The 12736-nt window shown below is 38.4% G+C and overlaps 1 protein-coding gene across 1 annotated transcript; it reads right to left on the reverse strand.

Moving 5' to 3' along the window:
• Window positions 1–235: 235 nt before the first annotated feature.
• Window positions 236–10295, reverse strand: LOC133002238 (TNF receptor-associated factor 2-like). Its single transcript, XM_061072006.1, has 11 exons — window positions 10108–10295; window positions 8336–8414; window positions 7816–7914; window positions 6768–6929; window positions 5138–5212; window positions 4937–5011; window positions 3875–3961; window positions 3476–3670; window positions 2998–3175; window positions 2739–2887; window positions 236–454 (listed from the first exon to the last, which is right to left on the reverse strand). The coding sequence occupies exons 1-11, from the start codon at window positions 10293–10295 to the stop codon at window positions 236–238; spliced, it is 1506 nt and encodes a 501-aa protein (XP_060927989.1).
• Window positions 10296–12736: the final 2441 nt, after the last annotated feature.

Below are 12736 nucleotides of genomic sequence, written 5' to 3' on the forward strand. Positions count from 1 at the left end.
AGATTACAGACAATGTCACAATGTTTTCTACTTATTTCACAAGTATAGTATTTTTCCTAGGTCTTGGAATGTATGTCTCTGAGATTTGTCTGCTCTGTCTTCACATACTGGCGCCAAAAATCCTTACCAAAACCACAAAGAACTCGACAGAACCTCACAGAGAAATGCCTGTAAATGATGATACAAAAGCCTGTTCAACAAAAGGCAGGGTTGGATTTATGCCATTATCTTTTGCCTAGAGTCCTGTGAGGTCAACGATGGCCTTGATGAAGATGCTGTCATCGCGTATGTGGGAGTTTTTAGAGTCCAGTTTGGAGAGCGAACAGAAGAGCGGACAGCCGCTGGCGATGTTCATATCACTGACGGGCCTCTGGAAGGACGAGGAGGAGACGTCGGGCCGGAAGGCATCAATTATGTGCTCTCTGTTGTTCTGGTCAAGCAGCATTAGGGTGACCTGGGCACAGATTATGGCTGTAATTAACGATTATTTTCTTTATCGATTAATCTGTGGATTATTTTCTTGATTCATAAAATAACATCGATCTGTGTCTCCTGAACCCCCAGATGGCCTTTTCAAATCTCTTGTTTTGACCACAAACCAAAGATATTCACATTTAAGAAGCTGAAATCTTTTTCATTTTATAAAACCTTCAAACTGATAATTCAATTATTAAATTAGTTGGCGATCAATTTAGTAGTCAATGAATCGATTCATTGTTGCAGCCGTAGTAAAACTGTTACAGATGTTACGAGTCTAACCTTAAACCTGCTTTGACAGAAAAACTGAAAAAGCAGCTTTGATGACAATGTATTAATAATGGATCATAGATAGGATAAATCAAATAACTAAATAATATTGGTTTGCAACCCACTATGAAGTTCAATTGAAACACAAAATAACATCAAATCACAACATCATGAAACTTTTGGAATTGAAGTTATTAAAAAATAAAAGTAGCAGTAATAAAAGGTAGGCAACAATAATACTCTACATATATGTCCAATGTCCGTAAAATATTCTGCCCACTTCTTTACCTTCTTATTGAGAACTAGTCGAGAGGATAAGATAACAATCTCAATGTTTCTTGACACTTAAACGGGACTATTTTATTTCTCTGCTGCTGGAAGTGAGTTCTTGTCAGCAAGAAGTTTGATGCTAAACTTGCAACATTTCTTCTAAACTGGTAAGTTAAGGCTGTTTATGCTAATGCTAGCTGGAATCAGGATGCAGTTAGCCTACATCAGCATAGAGGCCATTAGCCTAATATGAGCCCTTACATGAACAGAAGCCTGAAAATGTTGTTTGCTAAGAAATAGTTCACGTTTGTTGCAGAATTTATGCTAAGCTTGGCTAACATAAAAACTGATGCCAGCTCTGTTCTTAATGAATATGTCAGACAGTGGTATCAGGCTTCTCATCTCTCTCTTTGAAAGAAAGATTTATTTAACTTAATTATTTACTTTATTTATCACACGTAGAAAATGGCCTCTAAGTTGCTGCCAGCTTAAAAATGTCTTGGGATTTTGAGGCAACATCCATTCTGTAAGATTTTCATTTGATAACACATCAATTGTTCGTCCGTTACACCTGGCGTCCACACTACTCTGCAGTTTTGTAGCCGTTTGGAGATCCTGCTGGCCCTGTTTTAGTTTGAAAACTCAGGGGCAGAGTCTTAGATATGGATGGGCAGAAACTGAGATATTTGGAAACGATGATGTAGATGTTCACAACAGGATACTGATTAGGTCTTTCGGCCTAGACATAGCTTTTGCTGATTCGTCAGGCTCCTATTACATAACCCTCTTCCAGAAGAGGACAACTAACATCAGCCTTGGCTACCAGTATAGAACGCAACATGGATCATCAATTTCAAGAGATGCTGACAGCTGTTGTTCAGTAAAATTCTGTATTTTACAATGTTACAATTACTTACACAAGAATCAGATAAAGCTGTGATCCGAGCAAACTGCAACGCTGAAATGCTTCCCGGCATGTGAACACCCAGTGTATTGGAGTGATTCGGTTTTCAGGCTATTAGTGTGGACAGAGATCGTTTTCAAATGAAAACTTAGTATTATGGATGTAGCCTGAGTTTCACCATGCAAAATTATCTATGTGCCCGGTTTGACAGTAGGGGGCTGTGTTTTTTTGACCCAATGTAGATTAAAAGCTACATTTTTTTTCGCAAGGTGACTGAACTTTTTTATCAGACATCTTTTAAGTCCCTGAAAACATGGTTAAAATTGATTATCAACTACTCCTCATCAGATGTACAAAAGTTTGACAAACCGCAGAGTTTTAGGAATCACTTATTGAGAGTTTAAAACTCAAAGCCAGCTAATCAGCTTGAGATTGACAGTGTTGTTTAATAATTGCCTAATTTATATACATAATACCACTAAATTATTTTGGTGCACAGAAATCCATGACATCACCCTGACCCTTTTTCCAAACTCAAATTGTAGAGATTAGGCAGAAATAGAAAAATACAGAAAATTTGATAACCAAAATAGTCAAACCATGGTAGAAAACTGTGTATTAATCTAATACAATTGATGAATGTGTTTTCAGGGTCTGTAGGGTGATTTTTTTATGACATGGACGTAATATTAAACTACATGGATTAATAGAATTTAGTCTTGATTCATGTAAAGCGTTAGGTTTATTAATGTGTCTATCTCTGAATAATTACAGCTGTAGAGTAGCATTATCTTTGTCTGATTCTAATGAGTATTACCTTCTGATTAAAAGGCCACTTCAGGAGTGCATCGCTGTGTCCTCTCATCACCACAAAGAACAGAGACAAGTGGGTCCCTCGGCCTGTCCCATCACCGTTCAGGTATATCCGCAAGCACATCTTGTAGCCGTATTTACTGGTATAAAAGGCTGGAAAACACCAATAAAGTGTAATCATGATTGTTATTCAGTGTTAATCAGACAGTTGTCTCATCATTGTCTGGATTATTTCTCATACGTTAGTCATGTGCAGTTGTTACCAGGAGAGAACATGGCAGGGGCACGGCCAGCCACAGCATCCTGCCTCTTCTTGGTGAATTCCGAGATCTTCCAGACAAAGATGCCATCATACGTAGCAGCAGACATCTCTCTCATTTTCCCCTCCATCTCCACGATGGACAGGTCTCTAAGACTCACAGTCCTCTCCAGCTGACGAACCTGCAGCACAGCAGCCCGCGAACAAGGTGGTTTATTTCCCTTATTGTTTATTCCAATTGAGTTGTCATATCTTCTAAATTTTATCCAGTCATTGACTCTATTTGTAAATATGATCTATTCCAAAAGCCCTGTACCAGCATTGGCATTGGCAGTTCATTGATTAATTTATGGCACTTTAAGTAGCATAATGACGGAATTTTTAATACCAAGAGCATCACAGACCACTATCTACAGGAGCTACACTCATAAACCATCCTTGGTACAGTGTGACAGTTTGAAGGTCATGTGTAATTTTGTTACCTTGTTGTTGAGGATCTCTATCTTGTCCTGGTCCAGGCGGTGTTGCCGATTGTAGGCCTCCATGGCGGTGCAGGAGCGCTCCATCTCTCGGTTGAGGACGCAGACAATGTTCTCAAACGTGCTCACTTTGAGCTCCAGTTCCTGGCAGCGCCGGCTCAGCTCTGACACCTTGGTCTTTTCGCTCTGGAGCTGTAGCTCCAGGGCGGCACCCACCGCGCTTGGCAGTGGGGTGAAGGAGGTGGTCAGAGTCGGGGCACACGCACCGAGCACGGGAGCTGCACCACCGCCACCACCCAGCTGGCTCATCTTCTGCTCCAGGTCCCTGAGGGACTGGTGGAGTTCCTGCAGCTTGTGGCTGGCCACATCAAGGCTCTGGGGCTGCAGGCTCTCAAGGCTTACCTTGATGCCCATGATGAAATGCAGGAGCAGGTTGAGGTGTTCATAGGAACACTGCCGTTCATGCTCATGAATCTTCTCTTTCTCCACCTTGGAGTCAAAGACAGATAAATCATAAAAACATTAAGAACAAAGAATGAACAATTGTCATATCGTTTACATACATACAATCAGACAGCTGACATTTAATTGATGTGTGAAAATATGCCACAGCAGAAGAAAACTGTAAAAGCACACAGCAAAAAAATAAAGCTAATAATGGATACATACTCTATACAAAAAATGACTTGATGGCGAAAGGAAAACTGATTCAATGAATTCATTACAAATATAAACCATAAGTACTTACACCCTGTACTACCCTGACCAGTCCCATATTTAAAAGATGAAGGATGAAGACTAAAGCCCCACGTAAAACTAATTTAGATCACTAATGATAAGGAAACTGACCAGTCATGATATGGATAAAAGAAAATGTACAAGGCACTGTAGTGTATATTCCTCTGAGTACAGCTGAACATCTTTCCTGTTTGATCATTAATGTCGTAACTTCGTAATACATTATTAATTTAGGAATTTAGAGGCTGCAGCTGTCTTAGTGGCCATGTCACTCTGCTATGTGGCAATATACTTGAACTGAGTAAATCCAGTAGCTTAAAACCTGGCTGTACCAACAGAACCACTCCCTTTTCCTGTCCTGCGGACGCAGCATTACTACAGCGACCTGTATTCCCCACACGATAGACTCACTGCAGCTTCGTATACAATTTCAAAATTGTTGATTAATATACACAATATTCCTTAATCTAGATTTTTGACTGGTTACAAAAGATATTATTAGTGACAGGGACATTACTAAATGCAAGGTGCTATAACTTCAATGTAACAGGGCAGCAGCCAATTCACCTTCTGAAGAAGAGACAGGGTGGCAGAGAAAGCTCTTCTACCACAATGATACAACAGATGAATGGAGGTTGCTGAGAACTGAACTAAAAGACATGACCCAGTAGTTATTACATTAGTCAGCTTTACATATAGCAAATGATGACAAAAATCTCTACTTACTGACGTATTGCAGCCAACAACATGAAATCTGCATGGAGCTTTACATTTACTGCAGAACTTAATATGGTCCACATACTGCAAAGCAAAAAAAGAAAGAAGCAAATGATCTATAGAATACGTTGTGGAACTTGATCCCTAGCTAAATGGTGCATGAGATCAATCCAACAGAATTATGAAAATCCACTTGATTATCTGGAATACCTTTTCTCTGGGGATCTTTTTCTTTGCACAACCTTCACAAATCATCGGGTACTTTGGACAGATTTCGTCATGAGCCTAAAAAAATTAAAGAAAGTAGAGTTTGTTCACAAACTTATCTCACAGAGACTAGCTATTTTCCGCCTCCTTTAAAATTTAAAAACAGTTTTTTCTTGAGTTATAAACTCAATTTAATATAAATAGGTATTTTAAGACAAAGAGAAAGGGCAGCTGTTTTTTTATGAGAAAGATTTAATCAAATATATGAGATACAATGAAGGATTAACAGATGATTTTTTAATGTATAAAGTTGAATGTTTTGTACAAACACAATGTAAATGAAAAAGGTTAATTCAGTTTAACTTTGAATGATTTTACAATGACTTTTCTTCAAAGAAGGCCAGAGGAAAGATGGTGCTCTGGATCCGATCCGATTTGCACTGCAGTTTTGTGCGGCTGTATCTGGGTCTATACGACTTTTGATATTCATTCATGCGTACTCCTAAAGATGTTCATAGATTGTTGTTAATGGAATGTATGAAAAATGGCAGTAATTTAAGATATTTTCAAAAATGTAACTGAAATATGCTGTGTGGTTGCAGATTGCCCATGGCACATGCAGTACACAAGTACTAGTCAGCCATATAGATGACTTTAACTCATTATTTGCAGGACTGCCCCAGAAATCTATCAATCCACTCCAACTTGTTCAGAATACCGCAGCCAGAGTTCTTGACAAAATCTTGAAAGTATGAAAACATCACCCCCATTCTCGCCACATTGCACTGATTGATTTCAACATTTTATTGCTAGTTTTTAAATGTCTTATTTTACTGACTTTCTAATCCCGTACATACCTGCTCCTTATCTCAGATCTGCAGATCGACTGCTGCTCTTGTTTCCCAGGGCAAGGCGGTATAGCTTTTTCAGTAAGGGCTCCACGACTGTGTTATAACCTTCCACTGGGAATAAGTCAAGCTACGTCATTTCCTCTTTCAAATCTTGTTTCAAGACTCATTTTTATAATAAGGATTTCTTTTGTCTTTGTGTCTGTAATTTTTCTGTTTCTATCTTTGTGAAGCACTTTGTAAACTTGTTTTGAAAAGGGCTATATAAATAAAGTTTTATTGTTTGTATTAAAACTATTTGCGTGTTTGGGTAGGGGTCTGTGGCGAGCTTGCATCCAGGGCCCAATAATCCCTGTATGTTTAAGTAAAGTTTACAGCGTCCCTCCCTCTCACTTGTTGTCTTGTTTATGCAGCAGCATATTACTCTGTTAAGTTAGATGTACAAATAAAGTCAAATCATTTTCATTCAACTTTACTTTGTATTGTGTCAAAAACTGTATATCCCCTGATGTTTTGTTCATATATTTTCATCAAAATCAGCATTTGCCCTGTAGATTATGTATAGTTCGGACTCAGCAACAGTTCCAATACGTTGGGCACTTGGCGAGATCTAAACAGTAAGTGTAATGTTGGCATAGACTCATTGAATTTGATGTGGACTACTATTCAAGCCTCATGTTTTTATTTTTGTCAAAGGGTCTTCAAGTTTCAAGGAGTCCGTCATTACCACAATTTGTTTAGCAAAACATAAAGTGTTGGATTATAGTCACCCGGAGAAGTCTGACCTTGATGTTCTTCAACAGGAAGGGTTCTTTGCAGTATTTGCAGTTGAGTGTCCTTTCTGGACATTCTCTCTCGTTGTGGCGTTCCTGTTCGTTGGCTCTCATCAGCTCTTTACAGGAAGGACACAGGATGATCATGAAGTCACAGTTGCCCTCATGACTCGCCTGCAGGTGACCAACAGAAAGAAACGCCCAACATTTCAACATTAATTGGTAAACTTGGACTGCCTCTCGTAGGTGAATGTAGGTACAGTATAAGGATGAATCTGACACTTTCAAAAGTGGCCTTCAAAAGTTTGACTGAAACATCAGGGATATATATATATATAATACCAGTGACCGGCAAAGATATATCCAAATATATTTAAAAATAAAATACCAATACCCTTACTGTAAGTGCATCAAAAAAGACTACAAAATACAGCAACAACGCCATTGATCAAAATAAACTATTAGTTTTTATTTACTAGTATTTTAAAAATACTAAAAAACATTTTTTTCCAATGGAGCATGAAATCACAGCAAGCTGACGTAACTTAACTAGAACTCTCCGTAAAATTGATTTAGCCTAGAATACCTAATCGAACCAACATATTTCTCATCTTGTGCTTCTTCCTTGGGTCATGAATATTCTGAACCTCAATGTTCTGATCTCAAAAAGCCAACGAATTACAAGTGGACACAAATCAGTGGCTGCATGCTTTGAGTTTCATTTTTATGAATCATCACGTATAAGTCTCACAGTGTATTCTACAATATTTATAAACTACAAAAATACAGAACACTAAAGTATTTAATTAAAATATAAATCCATTTTCATCAAACCTAGCAAATTTAAAATTAAATAATATTATTTTGTATCATAAATATCTCCCATCCCTGATTGATACAATAAAGTCATGCTAAAGCCATAATGTTATATTAGTATGACAAATTCCCAACTTTCTTTGTTTGCCTATGCCACATGTTATTCATTATTGATGATGGGAGCAGTTGTTAATCTCCCTGCCTCCTTAGCATCAATCTATACCTCCTTAGCATCAATCTATACCTCAAATTCTTTGATAGTTCCCGTCCACGTGCATCCGTCATTGGGACAGAGGGCTGCCAGGGACTCCACTTCTCTCCGAGCTGCATTATCAGGGAAAGCCTGGATGGAAAAGCAGAGCTGTTAGTCAGTGTTGTCTGGTTTGTGTCTTCAGTTACAGTCTGAATTGTAGTGTTACAAACATTCTGCGTCAGATTACTGATGCCCAGGATCCTTGTAGCACACTTTTCTGTCCTGGCTCTAATTAAGCAATTATGGTCTTTCTAAGGACACAGGACTATATTTGTTCCAGCTACTTTGTGAACTGCCAAGAATTTTTAGCGCAGGGACAGCTTTTGTTATGTCAGCTATGGAGTCATTCACATTAGATCAGAAAACAAATAATAACTCTGACATAACAGTTCTAACACTCAGAAAAAAAACGTTGTCTCTTTTTACTAAATAGACAACTTCAGTGTATAACAACCAATGCTGCGTTTAATTAAGTTTGAGAAAATCTGAAATAACTAAAAATTATACTTACACCACCTAGCTTGAGGATAGAGGTGGGTTCTTCAAATAAATCTTCTTTGATGCAAGCACCGCATTTCTGTGGTCCGGAACTAAAAGAGAAGAAAAACAAACATTGACCTTAACAGAGATACTGTTCCCATGATAAAACACAGACAATGTGTCAGCTCATATGGATATTTAAAGGGATTATAATAATAGCTAATATAAATACTCTTTAAGTTCACTAACAGCCCTGTGATCAGTCAGTAGAACCATCTCAACTCAAGGCCACATGTCATAGTCTTCAGTTGGGTGCCAGACAAAGTCACAACTCCATTTGCTGAGATACAGTGTGAAAGCTCCATTTGAGGTTGTGAGCGAACCTTTAGTTGATCAGTTTCTCACACAGGGTTAGAGCTCAAACAACTAATGGATTAATTGATAAACTGATCAATTAAATAACAACTATTTGTCACTATTTTTCTATTGACTAATACTAATTTTTTCAGCAAAAATTACAGTGGAGTTCAGTTTTGGAGTTATTTTTTTGGCGGGGGGGAGACCAGAGAATATTATCCTAATTCTCATAAAGTTATGTGTTTTTTACTCAAGTTACACAGTTTTTTAAACTGTACCATAAAGGCCAAATTGATGGAGTGATGTTTAGATGGCCATACTTCCAGCAGGTTCTTCAGCCGCTGATTAGAACTTCTGAGGCTTTGTAAGACGGACCATTAGGTTCTTGGTCTCCCCCCTGACTAAGGCTATTGATACCTGGTTACTTTGTATAATATGGCGGCCAACTCCAGGAGGACTGAAACTTTACAAATGTTTATTTTATGCTTTCACCTATGCCTCATTCTATAGCTGAGGTTGAGATAGAGTTCCTTGGACCTGACATGTAGCGTGAATTGGGAGACATTATAAACTCAGATGTGACCCTTTCTAAACTATGTGAAGTCAATTCAGTTTGTGACAAGTGGACAACAGTCACATCTCAAGGATAAATGAAGAAAACCGATCACACCAGAAGAGGGTGTGGCGGCAATTTGCCTATTGTTCTCAGAGGTTAGATTTAAAAAAGAATATACAATTAAAACAACTGGGAAATAGACTTTGTTATATTAGTCAATGATACAACACACATACACTGTAAGAGATAAAACCCCGGATCTCACCACTAAGCCTGTCTTGTGACTGAACCTTTCAGTCCAGACACAAACAACCATCATCTCATCACTTCTGCATCATGACAAGCAATGAAATATGCTCAGTCATATATCCTCATACAGTAAACACTATTGTAGAAAGCAGACGTATTTCATTTACTGATCAATACCAGGTCACTTCATCTGACATATGGAAGTCATCCTAAAATCGCATCATAAAATAGAATGTTGGCTTGCCTCATCGACAAAGACATTTATACAGACACACTCGCGCGCACCATGCACACACACTGATTGGGTTTTTACTTTAATACAACACGGTATCGTGATCCACTTGCAGAGATGTTTGCTTCGGTCCGTTACAGCAGAGGTTAACGGGACTTGTCTTTGAAGACAGCAGGACAACCCATCACTCTAACTGAGATTTAACTGGGATAAAGTGGTGGCCGGTGAATAACATGTATGCCGAATGTTGCAGTAGGTCTTCGAAATACATATCGTCTCTTCACACCGCGTCAGCTGTGGCAATGAGCCGCGCAGCGTTAAATTAACAGATATTTGAAGGTTGTTTGGTACCGAGCTCTGGCTGCTACACACACCTAGCTAGCGTGCTAGCAGCCATGCGAGCACTCACCTCACTATCTTGTTGAAGCAGAAGGAGCAGAAGCGATGGCCGCACTGAGCTTGCAGGGGTCTTCTCAGGACTTTGTGGCACGAGTTGCACAGATGCTTGTCTTCGAGGCTGTTCGCCAGGATTTTCTTTGGGAAGCCCGGTCTGACGCCTTCCAGGGAAGATGGTGGAGACGGTTCCTGAGCAGCCATTATTTCCCCTGAACAATATCGGGGTACTCAGTGGGGTGTGTTTCGCCCAGCAAACACTGATCACTGTGGGTTTACAGATCACGACTCATCGCCGTTTGTATGATTTAATTTACCAGGGTTTTCCTGCTGATGCCATGTGGCTGATGTTAATTTGACTAAAAACACACCAGGCGTTTGTGTGATGTGATAAAAGTGACAGCTGAGGATGGGGATGCTGCATTCACCTGTAGGTTACTATGTCTGCCACTAGGGGCCGCAAGAGCACCCTGTCCAGGGAACAACAAGCTGCTTGAGCTTGGAGTTCACAACCATCACAACTAAGTATATATAACATCAACACTAAATATCATCACAACTAAACATGAATAAAAATATCATCACAGATAAATATAAATATATACATCATCATCAAAACTAAATTTAAATATTAGTATCACAAATAAATATCATCATCAAACCTAAATATAAATATGAGTATCACAAATAAATATAAATTTCATCATCAAAACTCAATGCAAATATAAATATAATCATCACAACTAAATATAAATATCATTGTCACAACTAAATTCAAATACAAAGGTGATTTTCCTGATCACCACTTTTATGAGCTTTCCTCCACATCAGAGCCCTTTATAAACCTCCCGGAAATTTCGTAAGATATACAATTTCAGTTTCATACGAGACACAGATCTTACATTTAGGCCCAATCGTGTATCACAACTTAGCCCTTCTTCTCTGTTTTAATGTATCTTCATTAAATATTTGCCTTCCAGAGGCCGCGGCAGCAGGAGAGAACATAATGTAAATCCACACATGATCGTCTGACCTCCCAATTTCTTCTCTGTCACATCCATTTTATAGCAACGGATTGGCTGCTGCAGCTCAGTGAAGTTTCACAGATTTAGTTGGTTGGTTGCACAGCTTTTATCTTATAGTCTTAGCAATATTTCAGACTCATATGTCAAATGAGTATAAATATCAAATTAATTAATTACGAAATAAAGCACAAAAATATAAAATACAATCATCACTCTTAACGAGTCCACATGGGATTAAAGACACGCACAGATTTTGTACCTTGTACAGAATTGACTGTAAGCATTGACAGCGTTGACGCTACACATTCGTCCTCATTGCATAAATCCTCTGTAATGATGTGACCCAGATATTTTACTTTTAGGGCTTGGTCTTCCATAAAGAATGAAAACCTTTGCCGTGAACTCTTGGTCTGAAAGTTGTTCAGATCTAAATACTCTTTGCATTTAGAGAAACCTAATCTTCATATACACTCAGGCATCCTGGTACTCATATAAACCGGTCAATTTGGATCAAGTGTAGGATCGGGATCTCTGATTTAGAACTCAAGCACATTGAATCTCATGTTCAAATAACATCTCTAATGTGAAGTGGGACCGCAGGAGGGTTGGTGTTAGGGATGGTCCTCATTATAATCATTCACATTTTGAACATTGATCTATTCAAAGAGCAGGGTTGTGATCAGAGCTGTTAAATAGAGGTTAAATAGGTTTTCAAGATCACAGAAATGTTGGGGTTTCTGTCATGTCATCATGATTTATGTGGCCTGTCAAAGATGCTCCTGCAGAATCTGTTTCATCCCTCAACATATAACTAAATATAATTTCTGGTCAGTGAACAGATTGATTGGAATGGATGTGTTTATATTATAATTAGATATTAAAAAGTATAAATGCTGACCATGCAACACTGCATGAGTTCTGCAGTCACTTCACAGAATTCTCTGAAGAACGTGACTGATAGTTTATCCGACCAATAACAAAGCAGCAGAGAGAATCCCCGCCCCCTGAACGTTTCCCCTGTTACCGTAAAGACCAGACAGAAGAAAAACAGAAGCGCAAAGAAAATCCTGCTTATTCGAAAATAAGAAAAACAAACCAAAAGACAGCAAATACAAGTAGTGATTTTGAATGGGAACCACATTTGTTTGCATTTTAAATTGTTGTTTATTTGCTCGGATTTGCAGTTCAGTTCAGCTCGGCTAGTTTAAATTGCCACATTTATAGATTTTTTTTTCTATCAGGAATAATAATATTTAAGCCCGTATGTATTATCAGGAAGTGACTCCATGAATTGGACCACTGGAGCTGCAGCAAGTTAGCAATACTTAGTTGCATCCCGGAAATGTTGTAATTTTATTTTCAAAATAATGGATGTGTTTGTTTTTAGCTTTATGATGTGCAGAAACATAATAACGAGGATAAATTGATTTTGTGCTCATCTAATACATACTAAAGATGTCTCAACCCCGTTCTGAGTGTTACAATTGCACCCATCCCTCTTGCCAGTATCAAAGTAATGTTACTCTTTTGGTGCTTAAATTTGGTAACTATGGGATTTTAGGTCTGTATGTTTCACAGATTGTGTCCTCCAGTAGATAATAGCAGGTTTTAATCTGCTCC

The sequence above is a fragment of the Limanda limanda genome, chromosome 5 (genome assembly GCF_963576545.1).
Source record: "Limanda limanda chromosome 5, fLimLim1.1, whole genome shotgun sequence".
NCBI lineage: Eukaryota > Metazoa > Chordata > Actinopteri > Pleuronectiformes > Pleuronectidae > Limanda > Limanda limanda.

Bases quoted from the DNA above. Each gene is read 5' to 3' on its own strand.
- LOC133002238 (XM_061072006.1), bottom strand. From the start codon at position 10,295: ATGGCTGCTCAGGAACCGTCTCCACCATCTTCCCTGGAAGGCGTCAGA. The intron at 3,671-3,874 runs GTAAGCCTTGAG...GCCGCCCTGGAG, and splicing joins ATTTCATCATGGGCATCAAG to CTACAGCTCCAGAGCGAAAA. The intron at 2,888-2,997 runs GTAACAACTGCA...GGTGTTTTCCAG, and splicing joins CCCTGCCATGTTCTCTCCTG to CCTTTTATACCAGTAAATAC.